At 46.7% G+C, this 19,592-nt stretch overlaps 1 protein-coding gene across 1 annotated transcript; it reads left to right on the top strand.

Annotated features, from left to right (window-relative positions):
- Window positions 1–1,103: 1,103 nt before the first annotated feature.
- Window positions 1,104–19,201, top strand: LOC147096180 (tubulin beta chain). Its single transcript, XM_085975055.1, has 4 exons — window positions 1,104–1,263; window positions 11,129–11,237; window positions 11,894–12,004; window positions 13,251–19,201. Exons 1-4 carry the CDS (start codon window positions 1,207–1,209, stop codon window positions 14,309–14,311), a joined length of 1,338 nt encoding a protein of 445 aa, XP_085831181.1. The 5' UTR covers window positions 1,104–1,206; the 3' UTR covers window positions 14,312–19,201.
- The last annotated feature ends 391 nt before the right edge of the window (window positions 19,202–19,592 follow it).

The raw sequence follows: 19,592 nt of genomic DNA, 5'->3' as shown, positions 1-19,592 counted from the left end.
GTCATTGATGACGACGAACACCTCGCTAAGGCCATCCCCACGCCTCCACTACTCGCTTTCAAACAGCCGCCTAACCTCAAACAGGCCATTGTTCGCAGCATGGTACATCGGCGAGACCATGCAGACACTGCGACAACGGATGAATGGACACCGCGCAACAATCACCAGGCAGGAGTGTTCCCTCCCAGTCGGGGAACACTTCAGCAGTCAAGGACATTCAGCCTCCGATCTTTGGGTAAGCATTCTCCAAGGCGGCCTTCGAGACACACGACAACGCAAAATTGTCGAGCAGAAACTGATAGCCAAGTTCCGCACCCATGAGGACGGCCTCAACCGAGATCTTGGGTACATGTCACGCTACATGTAACCCCACTTGACGCAGGGTCATCCAGACTCGAGTCGACATTGGCTTGCTCTCTCTACACAGATGCGGCCGGACCTGCTGTGATTTCCAGCAAAAAAAATGTTTTTTGTCTGTTTTTTTGTTTTTCATACAGACCCCAGCATCTGCAATATTTGACCCCTTGTGACCCCACCGCATTGTTCTTTGATGTAATGTTTTCCTGACTGACCTGTTTGGACACCATTCACACCTTTGATTGCTGCGATTATCTCTCTGCCGAGGTGTGATAAATGGCAGGTGGAAACATTACCTGTAAACATCTGACATGATTCTCTGACTATATAAGCTGTGTCTTTATGCATTTCTCCACTTCACCTGACGAAGGAGCAGCGCTCCGAAAGCTTGTGATTTCAAATAAAGCTGTTGGACTAAAGCCTGGTGTTGTGTGACTTCTTACATTTAACCTACAAGGGTTATGGACCAAGAGTTGGAAAGTGGGATTAGGCTGGATAGCTCTTTTTTGGCCGGCATGGTCAGGATGGGCTGAATGGCCTCCTTCTGTGCGGTACATTTCTATGATACTAATAAAAAAAGGACCACAACTCCCAGAACCCCTTTCGCGGCAGCCTGGCATGACGTCATCCGGTTAATTACTGCAACACTTTGGATCCAATGGCAGAGGCGCTGCTGGCCCACGTGGCTCCACGGCCCAATAGGAAGCGGCGGCGCCGCGGCGTTTATAAGCTTTGTTGCAAGCGGGCTCCAGGAGCTGAGAGCGGTGCAGTTACAGTTACAGTGTAGCTAGCAGAGTCTAATTATAAATCTGTTTTCCCCCCGTCCCGTGCAAATAAATAACATTTACAATGCGGGAGATCGTGCATGTACAAGCTGGTCAGTGTGGCAACCAGATCGGGGCCAAGGTAAATATGTATCCATGAATTTTTTTTGTTGCAATTTTAATACCCAACATTAAAACTGATTGATACAAATTTGCATTGCAGTAGCTGACATGTGCTGAGCTCTGATATGGACCTTCTTTATATAGAAGAAGAGGGGAGTATCGTTTCTTGTAGGAATGAACTGTGGAAATATTTATTTCTCAAAGGCCGTTATGTTTTTGGATCTTTTATGTATTAAAATATATGTTTCAAGTCTCGATTTACACTTGTGAGCCCCGGGGGGTGAGTGAATGGGTTGCGATGTGTAAGTGCAGGAATTTGAAATGCAATCTTGTTAATACACACTTACTGACCTGTCGAAATAGGATTGGAGGGATTAAGGATAAATCTGTTGAACAAAGCAATGTAAAAATATTTTTAAAATTGCAATTTAGCATAGCTCTGGACGATCAGTAACACTTACGGGGGTGGATCTTTTATTTTAACCTGCAACACTGTTTATTTCCAAGCTAGCACTAAAGCGGCTGTGCAAGGGTCCTGCAGGGGAGCTGCATTAGTGGAAGGGCATTTAAAAAATGAAATAATCTCCAACCGTTTAAGGTTCATTGAATATAACGAATGGCAAATCTGCATAATTACAAAATGTTAATCCTTTAAAAAAAATATTTAGAAATAATGCAAGGTGCCTGTCCCTAATCACCAACCACCGTATCACATTGTGCGGAGGGAGCATAAGTAGAAATATTAATTTTACAATATGGTTATTACCAATTTCCTTTTGGCCCAGGACGTAACTAGGACCTAAATATTTTTTTTTAGTAAGGTGCAATTCGATGCAATTTCCTTGCATTAATTTCCAGGGAAAGGAACTTGATTTCGTGGGATTTTTTGTCGTTGCGAGAGTCAATTTCCTTTGTTGAATCCTTTAGGGAAAAGGGGGGAGGGGTGATGCCCTCCTGATATAACAAGGGATGGGGAATATTACCGGTCCCTAGAGGGATGGATATCCCACTATTTTATACATTATTGTACGATCGGGTTTCTTTCTTTTAAAGAGCAATAAACTTGAATTGGAAGGGGTGGTAACTATCTGGTAGCTCGCATTAGCTGGTCTGCTGTTGGTCAGTGTGTTGGAGGGAAATATCATCTTTCCGTTATAAACGCGCCAAAGTGGTTTAGCCAATGGGGCTAAGGGAGATGTGGCGCCAAACGGTTCATTTTTTGAATTTAAATGTTTTCTTTTTTCAGAGCTCCTCTCTCTCTCCCTCCCCGCCCGCTTGTTGTGCCCTCTGCTCCCAACAGGTGTGCAATGGGACGGGATCGCGCCCAGATCAAAGGCACCCGGGGCTGTCCCGCACTTTTGCTGCAACCGTGAACGATCGGTGATTTTTTGCTTCTTGTAGTTTAAATCATTTAAACATTGATGGATGTGCTTAGTGGAACTGACGCAACCTGCGCTGCTGTTGGACTAAGTGGATTGAGGGGGGGGGGGGGGTGGGGGGTAACATTAATTGGATGTGTGTGTGTAATTTTTAATTTTTTTTAAGAATAGATTGGCTATTTTGCTAAACTCCAAATCAAATGGGAAGCTGCAGGGTGACCCCCTTCTCTAGATCTACCCACCCGTGTGAGCAGTCCAGTTATGCACCCAATAGCGAAAACTGCAGACGTTTCTATTGCAGCTCTAGACTTTGATCCCTATTGCTGTAACACTGACCTCAATTAATGGCCTCATTTCAATTATAGCGAGTTCCAAATCACTCTGACTTCGACGAAAGGTCATCGACCTGAAACGTTAACTGTTTCTCTCTTCACAGATGCTGCCTGACCTGCTGAGGCACCTCCAGCATTTTCTGTTTTTATTTCAGATTTCCAGCATCTGCAGTATTTTCTTTTTGCACTCTGACTTCTTTTTTGGTACAGTTTTCAATTTAATCTTGTTCCCCCCCCCCCCACTTGTCAGAAACCCATTCTAGGATCTCCCAGTGCAGAAGGAGGCCATTCAGCCCGTCGTGCCTGTGCTGGCCCTTTGGAAGAACAGTCCAATTACCCCCCCCCCCCCCGCTCCTTTTCCCCATAGCCCTGCACATTTTTCCTATTCAAGTATATATCCAATTTCTGTTTGAATGTTACTATTGGATCTGCATCCACCACCTTTTCTGGCAGTGCATTACAGATCATCACAACGCGTTGCATTTATAAAAAAAAAAAAAAAAATTCTCCTAACCTCCTCCCCGGCGCTAAGAAAGACTGATCAATCAAATTGCAGAGTGGTTTCGAACCTTGCTAAACAATTTAGCACCTTCCTTTATATTCAAATTAATTCATGGTCTGAATAGCCTGAGGAAACTAGTCCGTATTCAACTTGTCAGGAGATGTCTGCAGAATATATTCTGAATGGGCTCTTTTCAGTAGACAAGGAAGCAGCTCCTTATTCATGGTGCCATACTCTTTGCCCCATCTCCACTAATGACGACAGATAACACCGATCGAGTATTATTGGTTGGGGTAGGGATTAATATCCCGTAAATACTTCAAAATGATCGCCTGCGGACACAGAAGAAAATTATTCTATTCTGCTGGGATTTTTCTTTGCACACTGGGAATCTTAGGAGGTCCATGTGATCATCAGATTCCTGTACTTGACTTGTTATTATGTTTATTTCTGCTGTATACTAATAAAAGTCTTTCTACAATTTTCCTAGGGCAGCCTTTTAGAACTTTGTGTAGGAATACTGGAGGGGGTTCGTACTCGAAGGGAGGGTTTGTCACTGGGAGTGTCGATAGTGTACGTCACAGTCACTACACTTGGGAAGGAATTCATTGACTGCAACGGTCATTTGTTCGTCCTGGGAACCTGTGCTGTGAACCCCCCGCCCCCCCCCCCCCCCCCCAAGAATGTTTTAGAAATGGGCAGATGCTGTAGATTCTTTCTGCATGCCTGAGTTTGGATGGGTCAAATTGGCTTCCTCGTTTTTCTCTGCTAGGGGAGCGGTTTAAATCCAGCTCTCGTGCACGGCACAGGCTTGAGAATGCGCCAACAAACTAACATTTGATAGAAAGGAAGTGGGTTGGAAACGGTCCACTTGGGAATCCACCCGTCTTGCCATTTGGAACAAGCAAGGCATATCATTAAATGGGAATTAGCACTGGGCAACCAAATAAAGTACATTGTATATGTCTACATATGTGGCCACTGTTGAAGGGAGATAAGAGGTCACAAGATAACAATTTTACTTTAAAGTAGGTTTTAAGTATTTTGGCTAACTAGCAATGTGTGGAGGAATAAAGGGATGATCCAAGGTATGGAGGGTATAGCAGTCGGCTTTAGTATGTCATTTGAGGGCAAGCATGTAGTGTTTTGCAGTTAAAATGAACAACAAAGTGTCTTTTAGAGTCCATTTATGGGTGAGGTTTATGTTGCTGAAATACAGTGGCTGTGGTGCACTGGAGATGGTTGGTGATGTATAATGCATTTCCCCAATGGCTTGGTGAGTAGAGATGCCAAGATATGTAGTTCTAATTATGTAGACCACTAGATGAGCAGATGTGATTCCTCAGCTGGGACAGAAATTGGCTGTGGGAATAGATCAACTTGATCTTGATTGCTACCCAGTAATCCAAGCTGACCAGAGTGTTTCTCGTGCAACTGTAATGCCCTCTACATTTGAATAACATCGACACCTGCTGTATAGATTGAGGTATGGATAATTATCAGTTGGCTGAGGTACTAGAGGGTGGTTAGTGCCTGTGGAATCATGCCCCACTGATTTGGCACCAACTGACATTTGCTAATTTGGCACAGTGGGTATTGAGTTGAGAACTTCTGGTCTACAGGACCAGCAATTCAAGGACCTTTGCACATTGTGGAGCTTGAATGTTACAGATTTGGTTTGACCTTGAAGACCATTTGGGGTAATGAGGGGGCGGGGGTGACATGGATTTTCACTTCTTACCAAACAGTCTTCTAAACCAGGTGTAGCATGGCTTGGATGAATCCCTAACCACTGCTTCATCCCAACACCTGCAGCAGCTGCTGCAAACAGCCAGTTGGGACTAAGTTACTGGGTGATCTGTACTGTGGATGCCTGCAATGAACTGTGGTGGCTGAGCTGGTCTCTAGCTATTTGGGAATCTCGCAGAAAACTTTCATTGTGTCGGACTGAATCTCAGCCCTGTGATGCAACCAGATTGTGACAGCAGTGTGCCAACCTTAAATTTGTGCTTTGCCAAGATGTGTAGCAGCCTTTTTGTATTAAACATTGTCACTATCTGAGGGAAAATTATATTTTTGTAAATGGAATCGGTTGCTGGCAGTATAATTGAAGCCTTGTGCCTTTCAATTGAGGATGAAAGATCTGCCCCTCTAATTCCCCTCACCCAACTCCCTGTATATCCTGAATTCCTACAGCCACAAAAATGATTTAGCTCTAATTAATATTACAAAGATACAATCTGGAAATTTTCTAGGGGTAATCAGTAATGTCCTTCTGCACTTTGAAACCTCACCCAGAGTGGATTCCCCCCCCCCCCCCCCCCATCCAATAAAGCCACCAGATCCTAGCATCCCTATGTTATTTGGACCAGCACATTAATTCCTCTGTAATAAAGGACCATAAATCAAAATTATTCTATCATCGTATAACTTGACATTTTCAAAACCTTATTCAACGTAGCATTTACTTCAACCCCAGGTTGCTGACCCTCTGCTTCTTTCCAAGACTGCAATGGTCCATACCTCCAGGTGACCAGTCTGGTGGAGATGGTTTTACAGAGGTACTGAATTATAATAACACAAAACGCTGGAAAAACTCAGGCCAGGCAACTCCCGTGGAGAGAGAGAAATAGAGTCAATGTTTCAGGTCGACCTGAAACGTTAACTCTGTTTCTCTCTCCACGGATGTTGCCTGGCCTGCTGAGTTTTTCTAGCATTTTCTGTTTTGGATTTCCAGCATCCGCAGTATTTTGCTATCGTACTGAATTATAATGGCTGGACATTTCAGTGGTTGGTGTGTCTTCAGTGCAGATAGACTTGCTACTTATATACTGACGATCTGTCAATTCAGTTCGGGCACAACAGACTTGAGGCTCCGTTCTGAGCATCTGAGAGAAGGGCAACAAACATTTCTCTCTGCTTTGCAGTCTTCACTCCTGCCCCTCTTCCTTGGCTGTGCAGGATGTAGTGATGGGCTCGGGTCTGCTGTGTGGGTCCAGCTGAATTTGTGTACCTTTTTCAGAAGTACCTGCTTCTTAAAGCAGGCTTCCAGTTAGGGTTTTTGCAGAGTTGTCACATGTCTTAGTATTGGAACACGGCCCCAGGTGGCTTGTGAGGTCACCTATCATTCAAGCTCAACAATGGCTGGGTGGGTAAAGGCCTTTGCTTTTCAAGACTTATAGACTAGGAAGGTTCCTGACTCGATGCCCATTCACACAGAATCACAGAATCCCCACAGTGCAGATAGAGGCCACTTCGACCCATCGAGCCTGCACCGACACATATCCCACCCTATCCCCATAACCCCACGCATTTACTCCCCTAACACTAAGGGTCAATTTATTATAGCCAAATCAACCTAACCCGCACATCTTTGGACTGTGGGAGGAAACCGGAGCACCCGGAGGAAACCCACGCAGACACAGGGAGACTGTGCAAACTCCACACAGCTGCGATGGCTGATCTCAACTCGGGCAGCACTTGATGCTACAACTGGCCTCTGTCATTGGACTGGAGGGTGAAAACATCTCGGGTTCAAGTACTTGATTGCTATCCAGCGATTTTTATGGCTGGAAAGTGGATGGTTATGTGTGAGGATTGGGATCGAGATTAGCTTTTGTGCTTCCACAGTTTTAACGGCTTGTGGATGCTCACTGTGTGAACTCGTGTAAGAAGTGTCACATGTTGGAGAGCAACTGGCACCTGTAACTGGAGCCACCTTCTGAAGGGGGGGAAGGGAGAGATCTAGCACGCCTTGTTGCTTGAAACTCGCCTTGCCTTGTTGGTAAGGACAGCCTGATGGGAGGTAAAATGGGAAATCGAACCCTAGATGGCTGTTGTGGGCAAATCTCACCACTGTGGAGGAGAATGAAAGGTTAACATGTGGAGAAGAAGTAAGCCATTGCGTATCAAAATCTTCTGCCTCCTTTCCCAGACATTGGCGCAGTGCTGGCTGGGAGTTCTTGCCCACCTGCTTGGTGTCTTGCAGAGGGGAACTGATGGAGGGAGCTCTACACAATTGGACATGGTACTTTGAGGATATGTGGGGGTGGGAGGGTCATTATTTACTGTGTTAATATCCAGTTACCTATGCAACTAAAGTATGTTCGTGGGGGGGGGGGGGGTGCGGTGGTGGCAGATGAGGTGCCAGCGGGGTTAGGATTGGATGTGATGTGTTCCATTGTTGAATAGCCTGCAAAGATTCAAAGTTGAGGCTCGTGTGAAAACTCGCCAGTTGGGTGAAGTGCTGGAGGGAAGCCAGTGGCAATGGCAGCATGAGTCCGAGCTGCCTGGAGTAGGGGTTGGGGAGGAGGAAGGCAGAGAGAGAGAAAGAGGAACAAAGCCAGATTGTCTCGTTGCTTTCCTTTGTTCAAACGCAGGAATTCTACGCTTAACAAAACGGCGCCATTCCAGTTGTCTATCTGTACTTTCTTTTTAAGCTATCCCTCGTTCTAATGTGTGATTGAGCCATAGCACTTATCGAATGGCCTCGGCGTTTTAATGAGGGCACGAATCTCTCTCCGGATAAGATGGTGCAGCAGAAAGGAGCCTTTTGTCTTAAAGACAATTCTTTGGGGTTTTTCTTTTCTCTCGCTCTGATTTTTCTGGTGGATTTTCTTGTACAGGATTGCAGATCTTCAGTAGCCAGCCGGGTAGATTTATTTTTGCCTCAGTTCTTTTGTTCTTCAGCCTCTTGTCGTAGGAAGAGGAGTTTCCCATTTGGGTGGGGCCTCTTGACTAGAGCTTGCTGCAGATATGTCCTTCTCCCAGCAGCTCCCCACCACCCCCTCCACAGGCTGCTGTGTTTTTATTGCTATGCCTGATCTGGAGGGTTCCCCACAACTTGCTGCTAGCAATGGTGTTTGACTTGATCGGGCTGCAGCAGGCAGAGTGTAGACATTGCTCAGACAAGCGCACGTCGCAGATCTGTGTCTAGACTGGGCGGGGGGAGGGGGAAAAGAGCAGAATGGTGATCTCGGTCCAAATGAAATGCCATATTAACTTAACCCCTGGCAGTGGGTGTCATTTGGAAGATCTCTCTAATTGACTCCATTATGAACATTAAAATAAATTTATTGCGGGTAATGTTTCTTTTGTGTCTCAAACGATTTTCCAGATTGGATTTCTCTCGGTATAAACCGTCGTCACTGGTATTTCAATGAAATGCAATGCCCATTTGGATGGGTAAGAACACCCAGCAATGCAATTTATAGATAGCTCCCAGGAGAGAGCATTTTGAGCTTGATCAGTACTGGGTGGGAGGTGTGAGAGCAATTTGAGATGATGAATTCGGAGTTGTCACACATGCGGCAGGTCAGTGTAACCTATTGGTTAGGAACAGGAAGAGGCCATTCAGCCCCTTGAACCTGTTCTGCCATTTAATTAGAACATGGCTGATCTGTATCTTAACTCCCAACTACCCGGCAGAGTTCCATTACCCTTGCCTAACAATCAGTCTCCGTTTAATTGACCCCCCAGCCTCGATAGCTTTTGGGGGAGCGAGATTTCCACTATCCTTTGTGTGACGAAGTGCTTTCTGGCATTGCCCTGTTGCTGGATTTCCCTGCTTCCCCCCCCCCCCCCCCCCGCCACACAGTTTTGTGTTCTCGATACCCTAATAAGCCATGAGATGTTTTCAAATTTGGATATGACTATATTTGGGGGAATGTAGTGGATTAATTTTTTTAGTTGGGAGAGGGGACGAGGAGGAGACGGGAGGCTGTGGCTGCTTGCACATTTCCCCCGTGGGAACAATATGTAAAATGGAGTGGACCTGTCCTCTTGGTTGTTGCTTTGTGATCCACCCGGGCCTGTGTAAAGTGGGAGGTGCTTTGTGTGGATGTAATTCCTGGTCGATGTGCGCCCCTCCACCCTCCCACCATTGCAGAATGACTTAAACAATGGGCTATTTATAAATCTGCAGTGAGTGTTCCTGCCTTTGTGCTATGGTGGGGGGGACTCGCTGCTGCAGATGCCACTTAAAACTAGACCAGTTTAAATTAGTGAGCCATTTAAATCGAGTGGAGTTTTTGAATGTCTGTCTGTAACCCTTCCCCCATTTTCCAGCCAGCATTTGCTTTTAATCCCTTGCCAATTTAATTTTCTAGCTAGCTGAAGATCAGTGTTGTATCCCAGGCCGTCACAATGGAGTGTCTCGCCAGTTGTACTGGTGCCCATGTCCGTCATGCTTTGGATCTGTGCCTGTTACTGTGCTGTGGCTGGGGAATTATCTCCCTTGTTAATTAAGAGTCCTGACTAAGTCAGGAGGTGGTGATTTAGTGTGAATGTTTCTCGCTTTTCATTGCAGCGCCAACACATTTTTGTTTCTGAGACTTGCGATGATCTTTGCGGTGGTGAAAGTTGATTTGAAATGTGACATTTAACTCTATGCACATGTGCCAGAACTGAGGTACTGGCCTGCAATGTCCTTTCCTTTCTTCGAACAAGACAGTCCTCTCGTTTGCTGGCAAATTAACAATCCTTTATAAGATTTGGTAAAATTTCGGGTAGGAGAACAAGAAGCACCATGTCACTATTTATTGATCCAAGAAATCCAGTAGGGAATTCAGGAGGAACTTCTTTACCACCTCCCCTTGACATTCAACGGCATTACCATCGCCAAACCCCTCACCATCAATATCCTGGGGGGTCACCATTAACCAGAAACTTAACTGGACCATTAACCAGAAACTTAACTGGACCAGCCACAACAAGAGCAGGTCAGAAGCTAGGTATTCTGCGGCGAGTGTCTCACCTCTTGACTCCCCAAAGCCTTTCCACCATCTACATGGCACAAGTAAGGAGTGTGATGGAATACTCTCCACTTGCCTGGATGGGTGCAGCTCCAACAACACTCGGAAGTTCGACACCATCCAGGACAAAGCAGCCCGCTTGATTGGCACCCATCCACCCCCTTAAACATTCACTCCCTCCACCACCGGCGTACCGTGACTGCAGTGTGTACCATCTACAAGATGCACTGCAGCAACTCGCCAAGGCTTCTTTGGCAGCACCTCCCAAACCCGCGACCTCTTCCACCTAGAAGGACAAGGGCAGCAGGCGCATGAGAACACCACCACCTCCAAGTTCCCCTCCAAGTCACACACCATCCTGACTTGGAAGTATATCACTGACCCTTCATCGTCGCTTGGTCAATATCCTGGAACTCCCTACCTAACAGCACTGTGGGAGCACCTTCACCACATGGACTGCAGCAGTTCAAGAAGGCGGCTCACCACCACCTTCTCAAGGGCAACTAGGGATGGGCAATAAATGCTGGCATTGCCAGTGATGCCCTGATCCCATAAACAATTTTTTTTTTAAATGTGGAACTCACTACCACATGGAGTAGTTAAGGCGAATAGCATAGATGCATTTAAGGGGAAGCTAGGTAAGTACATGAGGGAGAAAGTAAGAGAAGGATACACTGTTGGGGTGAGATGAAGTAGGGTGGGAGGAGGCTTGGGGAGAACATAAAAGCCGGCATAGACCAGTTGGGCCGAATGGCCTGTTTCTGCTGTATATTCCATGACTGAACTTTGTCTTGTAATGGCAATAGATGGATTTGATGTAACGGTACTGTTTTTTGAGTTCAGAACTTAACTGGTAGCCTTTCCTATGTGTGTATATCTCCCAGGCTGTTCTAACTCCAGCCTCTGGTCTCCTCCACAGTTCTGGGAAGTGATCAGCGACGAGCACGGCATCGACCCCACTGGCACCTACCATGGAGACAGTGACCTGCAGCTGGACCGCATCAACGTCTACTACAATGAGGCAACAGGTACTGGCTCGTCTTATGGTGTGGGGGAGAGTTCTCGTTTAGGAGACTGGTGGGTGGGGTGGGGTGGGGTGTAATGGTGGGGGTTACTGCTTCTAATGTGCACACCTGCCATGGTGGGTGTGGGCATGCAATGGATCTTGAGTGACCCTGTATGACATTAGGAAGTACAACTACCCACAGAATGGCTGTACTCGTGTGTTCAGTCCTGCACATGGAATATAGTCACTTGGCTATCACAGGGTTCCTGTGAAACTACTCCAATTGGTGCCATTTGCAATGCTGGGCTATAGGGCTTAACTTGTCAACCACTGATTGTAATTGCCGTGGGATCTCCTTTCTCTGGCATAATGGAAGCCCCTTGGGTAAATAATGGAAATTGGTGGTGGACTATCTCCAAAATTGTGTCTATATTCACGCCTCGGACGTCTTGCACGGGGGGGGGGGGCGCGGTGTGATTTTGGTGGATGGTGGAGAAGGTCGTTAGAGATTTTGTGGATTTAGATAGTTCCACTGTGAACAGACTGGACTGCAGTTATGACCAATGCTTCTTCTTTCAAAAAGCGATACAAGGGTGGACTGAAGGCACTGTGCCCTGTTGAGGAAAGTTACAGTCGAGAAGGTCATTTACAAACGACCCTGTCCTCTTTTACCCCTAGGAGGTAAATATGTGCCCCGTGCAATCCTGGTTGACCTGGAACCTGGCACCATGGACTCTGTTCGTTCCGGACCATTTGGGCAGATCTTCAGACCAGATAACTTTGTGTTTGGTAAGTCAGGACCTGTCGAGGTTTTTCCTTTGCATGTTGATTTTTGCTTTGCTTTTCAAGTTGGGAAATCCCTCTTCACTATCTGGGAGATCCTAGAGCCCTGCAGTTACCATGTGGGTGAGAAGGTGGACCTCTATTAATGCCACTGGGTGGGGAGGAGTTTGGAGCACTACTGAGGCCTAGGAAAATGGCTCCCTTCCTTTCCTCCTTCCTAGTGTCAGGTTGTGGGTTCACGTCCCACTCCAGAGACTTGAGCACAAAAATCTAGGCTGACACTGCAGTGCCAGTACTGAGGGAGTGCTACACTGTCGGAGGTGCTGTCTTTCAGATGGAGACGTTAAACCGAGGCCCTGTCAGCTCTCTGGTGGATGTAAAAGATCCCATGGCACTATTTCGAAGAAGAGCAGGAAAGTTCTCAGTGTCCCGGCCAATATTTATCCCTCAATCAACATCACTAAAACAGGTGATCTGGTCATTTATTACATTGCTGTTTGTGGGAGCTTGCTGTGCACAAATTGGCTGCCTCGTTTCCTACATTACAACAGTGACTGTTATTCAAAAAGCATTCATTGGCTGTAAAGCGCTTTGGGAGGTCATGAAAGGTACGATATAAATGCGAGTCTTACAGGAGAATCTGGAGGGAAGAAAATTAACTCTGTTCAATTTCAGGGTTATAATTACTAAAAGTTGAGGCGTGTATGCTTCAAACTTTTTAGGGAAATGTAACAGATCCTGGAAGGATTTCCACGTTCCTAGGTCTGTGCTTCAACCAATAGTTTTTCAGGGATATGTAGGCTAGAAATTATTGGCGGCAATTAGCACAGCATGCTTGATGATGTCCATTTGCCCATTGCCTCCAGTGGCGGTTAATCCTCTGAAGAGGTATGTATAATAAATGGAGCATTTGTCTGCTAATATCAACATTAATTCCGAAATCAATAGCTTTGTGGTCCAACTGTAATAAATTACTTTAAACCAGCCTCCTGGATGGAATCAAAATGCCACCACTTGGTATACCGATCATAGGCCCCAAAAGTCCCATGTTCAATTGCTGATCTGTGCTGCAATATTTAACCTCACTGCTTCTGGGTTGGGGAGAGGGCTTTGGCCACTGTTCTTGTTCCTGATCATTCTGCCGCTTGGCCACCGGGTGAGGTTCTGGAGGGATGCATGGAGCTGTAGAAACCGTGCAACGGCGCGAGCCTCCGTTTGTTTTGTTAATCTCGCCTTGGTGTTTGTTTTCCAGGCCAGAGCGGTGCAGGAAACAACTGGGCCAAAGGTCACTATACGGAAGGCGCCGAGCTGGTCGACTCTGTCCTGGACGTTGTGCGGAAGGAGGCCGAGAGCTGCGACTGCCTGCAGGGCTTCCAGCTCACCCACTCGCTGGGCGGGGGCACTGGCTCCGGCATGGGCACACTCCTCATTAGCAAGGTCCGTGAAGAGTACCCGGACAGAATCATGAACACTTTCAGTGTGGTGCCCTCCCCAAAGGTCTCTGACACGGTGGTGGAGCCATACAACGCCACGCTGTCGGTCCACCAGCTGGTGGAGAACACAGACGAGACCTACTGCATTGACAACGAGGCCCTCTATGACATCTGCTTCCGCACCCTTAAGCTGACCACCCCGACATACGGCGACCTGAACCATCTGGTCTCTGCCACCATGAGCGGCGTGACCACCTGCCTCCGCTTCCCCGGCCAGCTGAACGCCGACCTGCGCAAGCTGGCGGTCAACATGGTCCCCTTCCCCCGCCTCCATTTCTTCATGCCGGGCTTCGCCCCACTCACCAGCCGGGGCAGCCAGCAGTACCGGGCCCTGACTGTGCCCGAGCTCACACAGCAGGTCTTCGACGCCAAGAACATGATGGCGGCCTGCGACCCACGCCACGGCCGCTACCTGACGGTGGCGGCCGTCTTCCGCGGCCGCATGTCCATGAAGGAGGTGGACGAGCAAATGCTGAACGTCCAGAACAAGAACAGCAGCTACTTCGTGGAGTGGATCCCCAACAACGTCAAGACCGCCGTCTGCGACATCCCGCCCCGCGGCCTCAAGATGGCCGTCACCTTCATCGGCAACAGCACCGCCATCCAGGAGCTCTTCAAGCGCATCTCTGAGCAGTTCACCGCCATGTTCCGCCGCAAGGCCTTCCTCCACTGGTACACCGGCGAGGGCATGGACGAGATGGAGTTCACCGAGGCCGAGAGCAACATGAACGACCTGGTGTCCGAGTACCAGCAGTACCAGGACGCCACGGCAGAGGAAGAGGGGGAATTTGAAGAGGAGGTCGAACAAGATGAGGCTTAAAAAAAAAAAAACCATCGTTCCTCCGTTGTGAACATAAAACATCCTTTTTAAAAACAATATGTAACGAGCAAGGTCCGCGGGCTTTTACAGGTTCCGCAGGGCTCGAGTTTAAAATCTGCCCGTGTGAGAAACATTTTGCACTGGCGAGTTCAATCGTAAGGAACTCCCATGAATTCCGAAGCTTAGAACCACAACCGTAAATCTGAATGAATCAGTCCAAGTCCTCCTTGCACGTTAAAATTGAAATTGGCTGCATTCGCTGTGCGAGTGTGGTGATGACCATTTTTTTGTTTGTTTTGTAAGTGGTTATTAAGCACACTATCAAATTGGGGATGGGGGTGAAATTAGAGAAATGGAAATTGAATGCTGGAAGTCTGAAATTTGAAGAAATAAACAGGAAATGGTGGAAAGTGAAGCCGGGTGAAAGGAATTGTCCAGAATTGTTCATTTGAATGAGTGGGTCTAATTGGATAGCTCTTTCAAAGAGCCAACACAGGCATGATGGGCCGATTGGCCTCATTCTGTGCTGTATCGTTCTATGGTAATGTAGGTTAGTGCCAGAAGTATTAACTTTATCTCTACTGGGTTCTGATTTCCATGCCCCCACCCCCTCCAACCACTTTTGGTTGAATGGTCCACTGTTGAACTCGAGCCCTGTGCTGCAGAACAATATTCCACCACAATGCTAAGATCGTTTTTTTTTTTTTGGTTTTCTTTTTTAAAACTTTCTGAGCTGTGTTTTTCTACTTTTTTCAGGATTTTAGATGCCTCTCCCTGTGGCACAGCTGGCATTGCCATGAAGCCAATTTAGCAAAGCTCTTTACTAGTGCTGGGCACACAATAGGGATGGTAGCATTCCTCGAACATACAAAAGCAAAATACTGCGGCTGCTGGAAATCTGAAATAAAAACAGAAAGTGCTGGAAATACTCAGCAGGTCAGGCAGCCTCTGTGGAGAGAGAGAGAAACAGAGTTAACGTTTCAGGTCGATGACCTTTCGTCAGAATATACATCTTTTCAATTAAGCCAATTCCATGCAGGTGAATAGAAATCAAAGGTGTTTTACGATTCACAGTTACGCCCATCCTTCTGTTCAACTGGCTGGGCACATGGTATCTCACTTCTTGTTGCTTGGCGAGTGTCTAAATCATGAGTAATTATTAGTATTATTTGACCAAGACTCCTAACATAGTAATTGGTCTAAAATGTGGAACCGGTCTTGTTTGGGTCGCAGTTGAACATGGTGCTAGTTGGAAACGTGATAATACTAGGATGTATATGTCCTCGTGTCTGAGTCTACTTTCTAGAATTTAATTATTGGCCATAGAGTTTCCCCCCAAAATGTCTGCAGGGCGATATGAGAATGTCCATTTTCCTACAGCGTGCTATTATTTTGGTACTTGCCTTGGCAGGCACTTCTGAGACCAGATCATAGATCTGTAACCTTTTTATAGTCCAAATTGGTTCAGTTTTTTTGACTTAAGTTATTCATTTTCTGTGGATCTGCTTGAAGCTCTGGCCTAGTTCTAGCACCTAACTATCCAGTGTCTCTCTCTTAGGCAGAACCGAGGATGACTTGCTTCCACCCTAAAAATGAGTTCTCAGCTGACTGAGTCCAATGCAGGACCTACAGTCTCTGTCACAGGTGGGGCAGATGGTGGTTGAAGGGGCGGGTGGGGTGCTTGGGTTGATGTGCGTTGCTTGCGCTTGGCTTGCGCTTGCTCCCGGCGAAGAGACTCGAGGCGCCTTCCCAGATGCTTCTCCTCCACTTTGTGCGGTCTTGGGCCAGGGATTCCCAGGTGTCGGTGGGGATGTTGCACTTTTTCAAGGAGACTTTGAGGGTGTCCTTGAAGCGTTTCCTCTGCCCACCTGGGGCTCTCCTGCCATGTCGGAGCTCCGAGTAGAGCACTTGTTTTGGGAGTCTTGTATCGGGCATGCGGACAATGTGGCCAGTCCATCGGAGCTGATCGAGCGTGGTCAAAGCTTCGATGCCGAGCGAGAACACTGACGTTGGTGCGCCTATCCTGCCAATATATTTGCAGGATCTTGCGGAGGCAGCATTGGTGGTACCTCCAGTGCTTTGAGGTGCCTGCTGTACATGGTTCATGTTTCTGAAGCACAGGAGAGCGGGTACCCCTGCTGCTCTGTAGACCATGAGCTTGGTGCCGGGTTTGAGGTCCTGGTCTTCAAACACACTCTTCCTCAGGCGACTGAAGGCTGCACTGGCACACTGAAGGTGGTGTTGGAATTTGTCATAAATGTCTTCCCTTGTTGACAGTAGGCTCCTGAGGTATGGAAAGTGGTCCACGTTGTCCAAGGCCTCGTCGTGGATTTTGATAATCGGGGGGCAGTACTGTGTGGCGGGGGCAGGTTGGTAGAGGATCTTTGTCTTACGGATGTTTAGTGTAAGGCCCATGCTCTCGTACACTTTGGTGAAGGTGTTCACAATGGTTTGGAGTTCGACCTCCGAGAGTGCGCAGACGCAAGCGTCGTCTGCATACTGTAATTCAATAACAGGATGGGGCGACCTTGGATCTGGACTGGAGGCGACGGAGGTTGAACAGTTTCCTGTTTGTTCTGTAAATTAGCTCCACTCCAACGGGGAGCTTACTGAGGGTGAGCTGGAGCATTGCAGCAAGGAAGATCGAGAAGAGCGTTGGTGCGATGACAGCCTTGCTTGACCCCGGTCCGTATGTGGATTGGGTCTGTGGCGGCTCCATTGGTCAGGATCACGGCTTGCATGTCGTCGTGAAGCAGGCGGAGGATGGTGACAAACTTTTGAGGGCAGCCGCATTTGAGGAGGATAATCCATAATCCCTCACGGTTGACTGTGTCGAAGGCCTTTGTGAGGTCAAAGAAGGCCATGTACAGCAGTTGGCGCTGTTCCCTTCTGTATTTCTCTTGTAATTGATGCGCGGTGAAGAGCATGTCCATTGTGCCCCTTAGTGGGCGGAATCCACATTGCGACTCTAGGAGGAGCTCTTCAGCCACTGGGAGAAGGCGATTGAGGCAAATTGCATCAAGCACAAGAGCTATTGCACAATGTGTGCGTACACTTGGGTTGTTTTGCTGCTATTTCCACGGCAACTACTTGCCCTCCAGTGGCCAAGGTGCTGATGGCCTGTTACTGGACTAGTACTCAATTCAATTCAATTCAAATCGCTTTATTGGCATGATAAGGTACATCTTATGTTGCCAAAGCATCGAAAAACATTTATGGTTGAACACATAGACGCAGATCTATTCATACAGTGTATAAACAGATATATCCCTGAGTGTATAAATATACATTCGTATAATTTGTATATACTCTTTTCTTAGGTTTACTGGTTGTCCCTCTGTTTATGGCAAGCTGTAACATAGTGTGCCGCTAAGGTTACACAGTTTCTCTGTTCCCCTAGTAGGTATGGGAGTTTTTGGTTGTCATTCAAATTTCTGAATTCGGGGCATATTTGTGAGAATTTTTGGTAGAAATTCTCCCTGATGCCCTGATATTTTCCACAAGCTGTGAGGAAGTGCATCTCTGTCTCCACCACTCCCTGACTGCAGTGAGAGCATATCCTGTCCCCTCTTGGCAGCCGGGTCTGTCTGTGTCTGCCTTTTTCGATCACCAGGCTATGTTCACTAAGTCTGTACCTTGTCAAGGTTTTTCTCAGTTTGCTATCCTTTACCATGGTCAGGTATTCAGCCATGTTGTATTGTCTGTTTAGGGCCAAGTAGCAATTGAGTTTGTTTTGGGTTTTTGTTGTTTCTGCCCAATATGACAGGTATTTTTCCTTTTGCTTAGTGACAATTGTGTTGGGTCGAATTCTCTGTGCTACGATGTCACTGTCCTGGGGCTGGCTACTCACTTCCTGGTCAGATTGGCAGAAACTGTCCCACCTCTGTTAACTGAGGAATGGATGGAGCTGCATAGTTGGAGCATCCACATTTGTTGATCTCTGAAGTTGGGACCAAGAAATACTTCCAATCCCAATGCCAAGTGGCCAGAATCTCAGACCATCTTCTTGCTGGTTCACCCCTGAGTCTAAAAACACTCAAATTTTATTTATTTTAAAATCCCCAAATCTGATCTTTATTCACTCGCCAAATAAATTGTGCTTGCTGTAGAGAAGAACAAATCCTGTTTCTCCCTTGCCAAATTGCCCGGCAGCTAGTGAGATTGCTGATGACCTGTGACACAGTACATTTTGTCTTGTAGTCTCTCTTTTTATACAGGTGTGTCTTGTTTTTCAACTTCATTGTTTGGAATTTAAACTGTCTGTGGTTGAATTTCGGTGCTGACCCAATATAACTTGCCGCCACCTTTTCCCATCCTCGACCTTTCTTCCAATGGCCGTGGGTGTTTTTTTAAAGGTTTGTTTCCATCTTCACAATTGCTGGCTGGCACTGAGAGGTGAAGGTAAGTTGCATTCCACACCAGCAGCCCTTCCCAGCTGAAGTACTCTGCAAATCGAAGCGGGGTTCTTCATTTAAAAAAAATAAAATAATTCAGAATTGTGGCTTTCAATTGCGTCAATAGTTAATGTGACGCCACTGGGAAGAGCATCTGTCGTTTGTGTGCTAGCGGCCATTTTGGGTGTTGGCAGCAATTTTGTGAATGGAGTGGGTGGCGTGAAGTTGTGTGGGCGACTCTCGTTTTGCTGTTAAGCCTGAACCCTTGAAATAGATACTGCTCAGAATTTTGACCTGGAAGCTCTCGAGCTTGTATCCATACTGCTCGCTGAGCACTTTTCAATCTTTCAGTCTTGTATTTTTTTTCCCTCACTTTTCACTACTGTGTCTGTTTTTGAATCACACTATTTTATTTCTCTTCTTTTTTTTTCATATTGAAAAATGTAGAGCCAGCCTGTTTCTTAACTGACAAATAAAACAATTTTTTTGTGATAAAGTTTTGTGTGTACCAGAAATTTCTGCAGGGCGAGACTCACTAAGCACTCTGCTCATTTTTAAAACTCACTTTAGAAGTTCATGAAGGAATTAAAAACATCAACTGGGTACGGTACTGCAGTGGTTATGGTAATTGCACCAACCACCCAGAGAACATCAGTTCACATCCCACCATGACCATTTGAGAATTTGAATACTGTTTTTTTTTTACAAAAAATAGGGTAATAATCATGAAACTGTCAGATGGTCTTAGAGTTATACAGCGCAGAAAGAGGCCCTTCGGCCCATCGTGTCTGCACCGGCCATCAAGCCCTGTCTATTCTAATCCCATTTTCCAGCACTTGGTCCGTAGCCTTGTATGCTATGGCGTTTCAAGTGCTCATCTAAATGCT

Source organism: Somniosus microcephalus, unplaced genomic scaffold (genome assembly GCF_052327205.1).
Source record: "Somniosus microcephalus isolate GS21.2 unplaced genomic scaffold, FLI_Smic_1.0 unresolved_chr1, whole genome shotgun sequence".
In the NCBI taxonomy this organism is placed as follows: Eukaryota; Metazoa; Chordata; class Chondrichthyes; order Squaliformes; family Somniosidae; genus Somniosus; species Somniosus microcephalus.
Note: the sequence above shows the minus strand (reverse complement) of the source record. Positions and strands in the feature narration are given on the sequence as shown.

Bases quoted from the DNA above. Each gene is read 5' to 3' on its own strand.
- LOC147096180 (XM_085975055.1), top strand. From the start codon at position 1,207: ATGCGGGAGATCGTGCATGTACAAGCTGGTCAGTGTGGCAACCAGATC. The intron at 1,264-11,128 runs GTAAATATGTAT...TCTCCTCCACAG, and splicing joins GCAACCAGATCGGGGCCAAG to TTCTGGGAAGTGATCAGCGA. The intron at 11,238-11,893 runs GTACTGGCTCGT...TTTTACCCCTAG, and splicing joins CTACTACAATGAGGCAACAG to GAGGTAAATATGTGCCCCGT.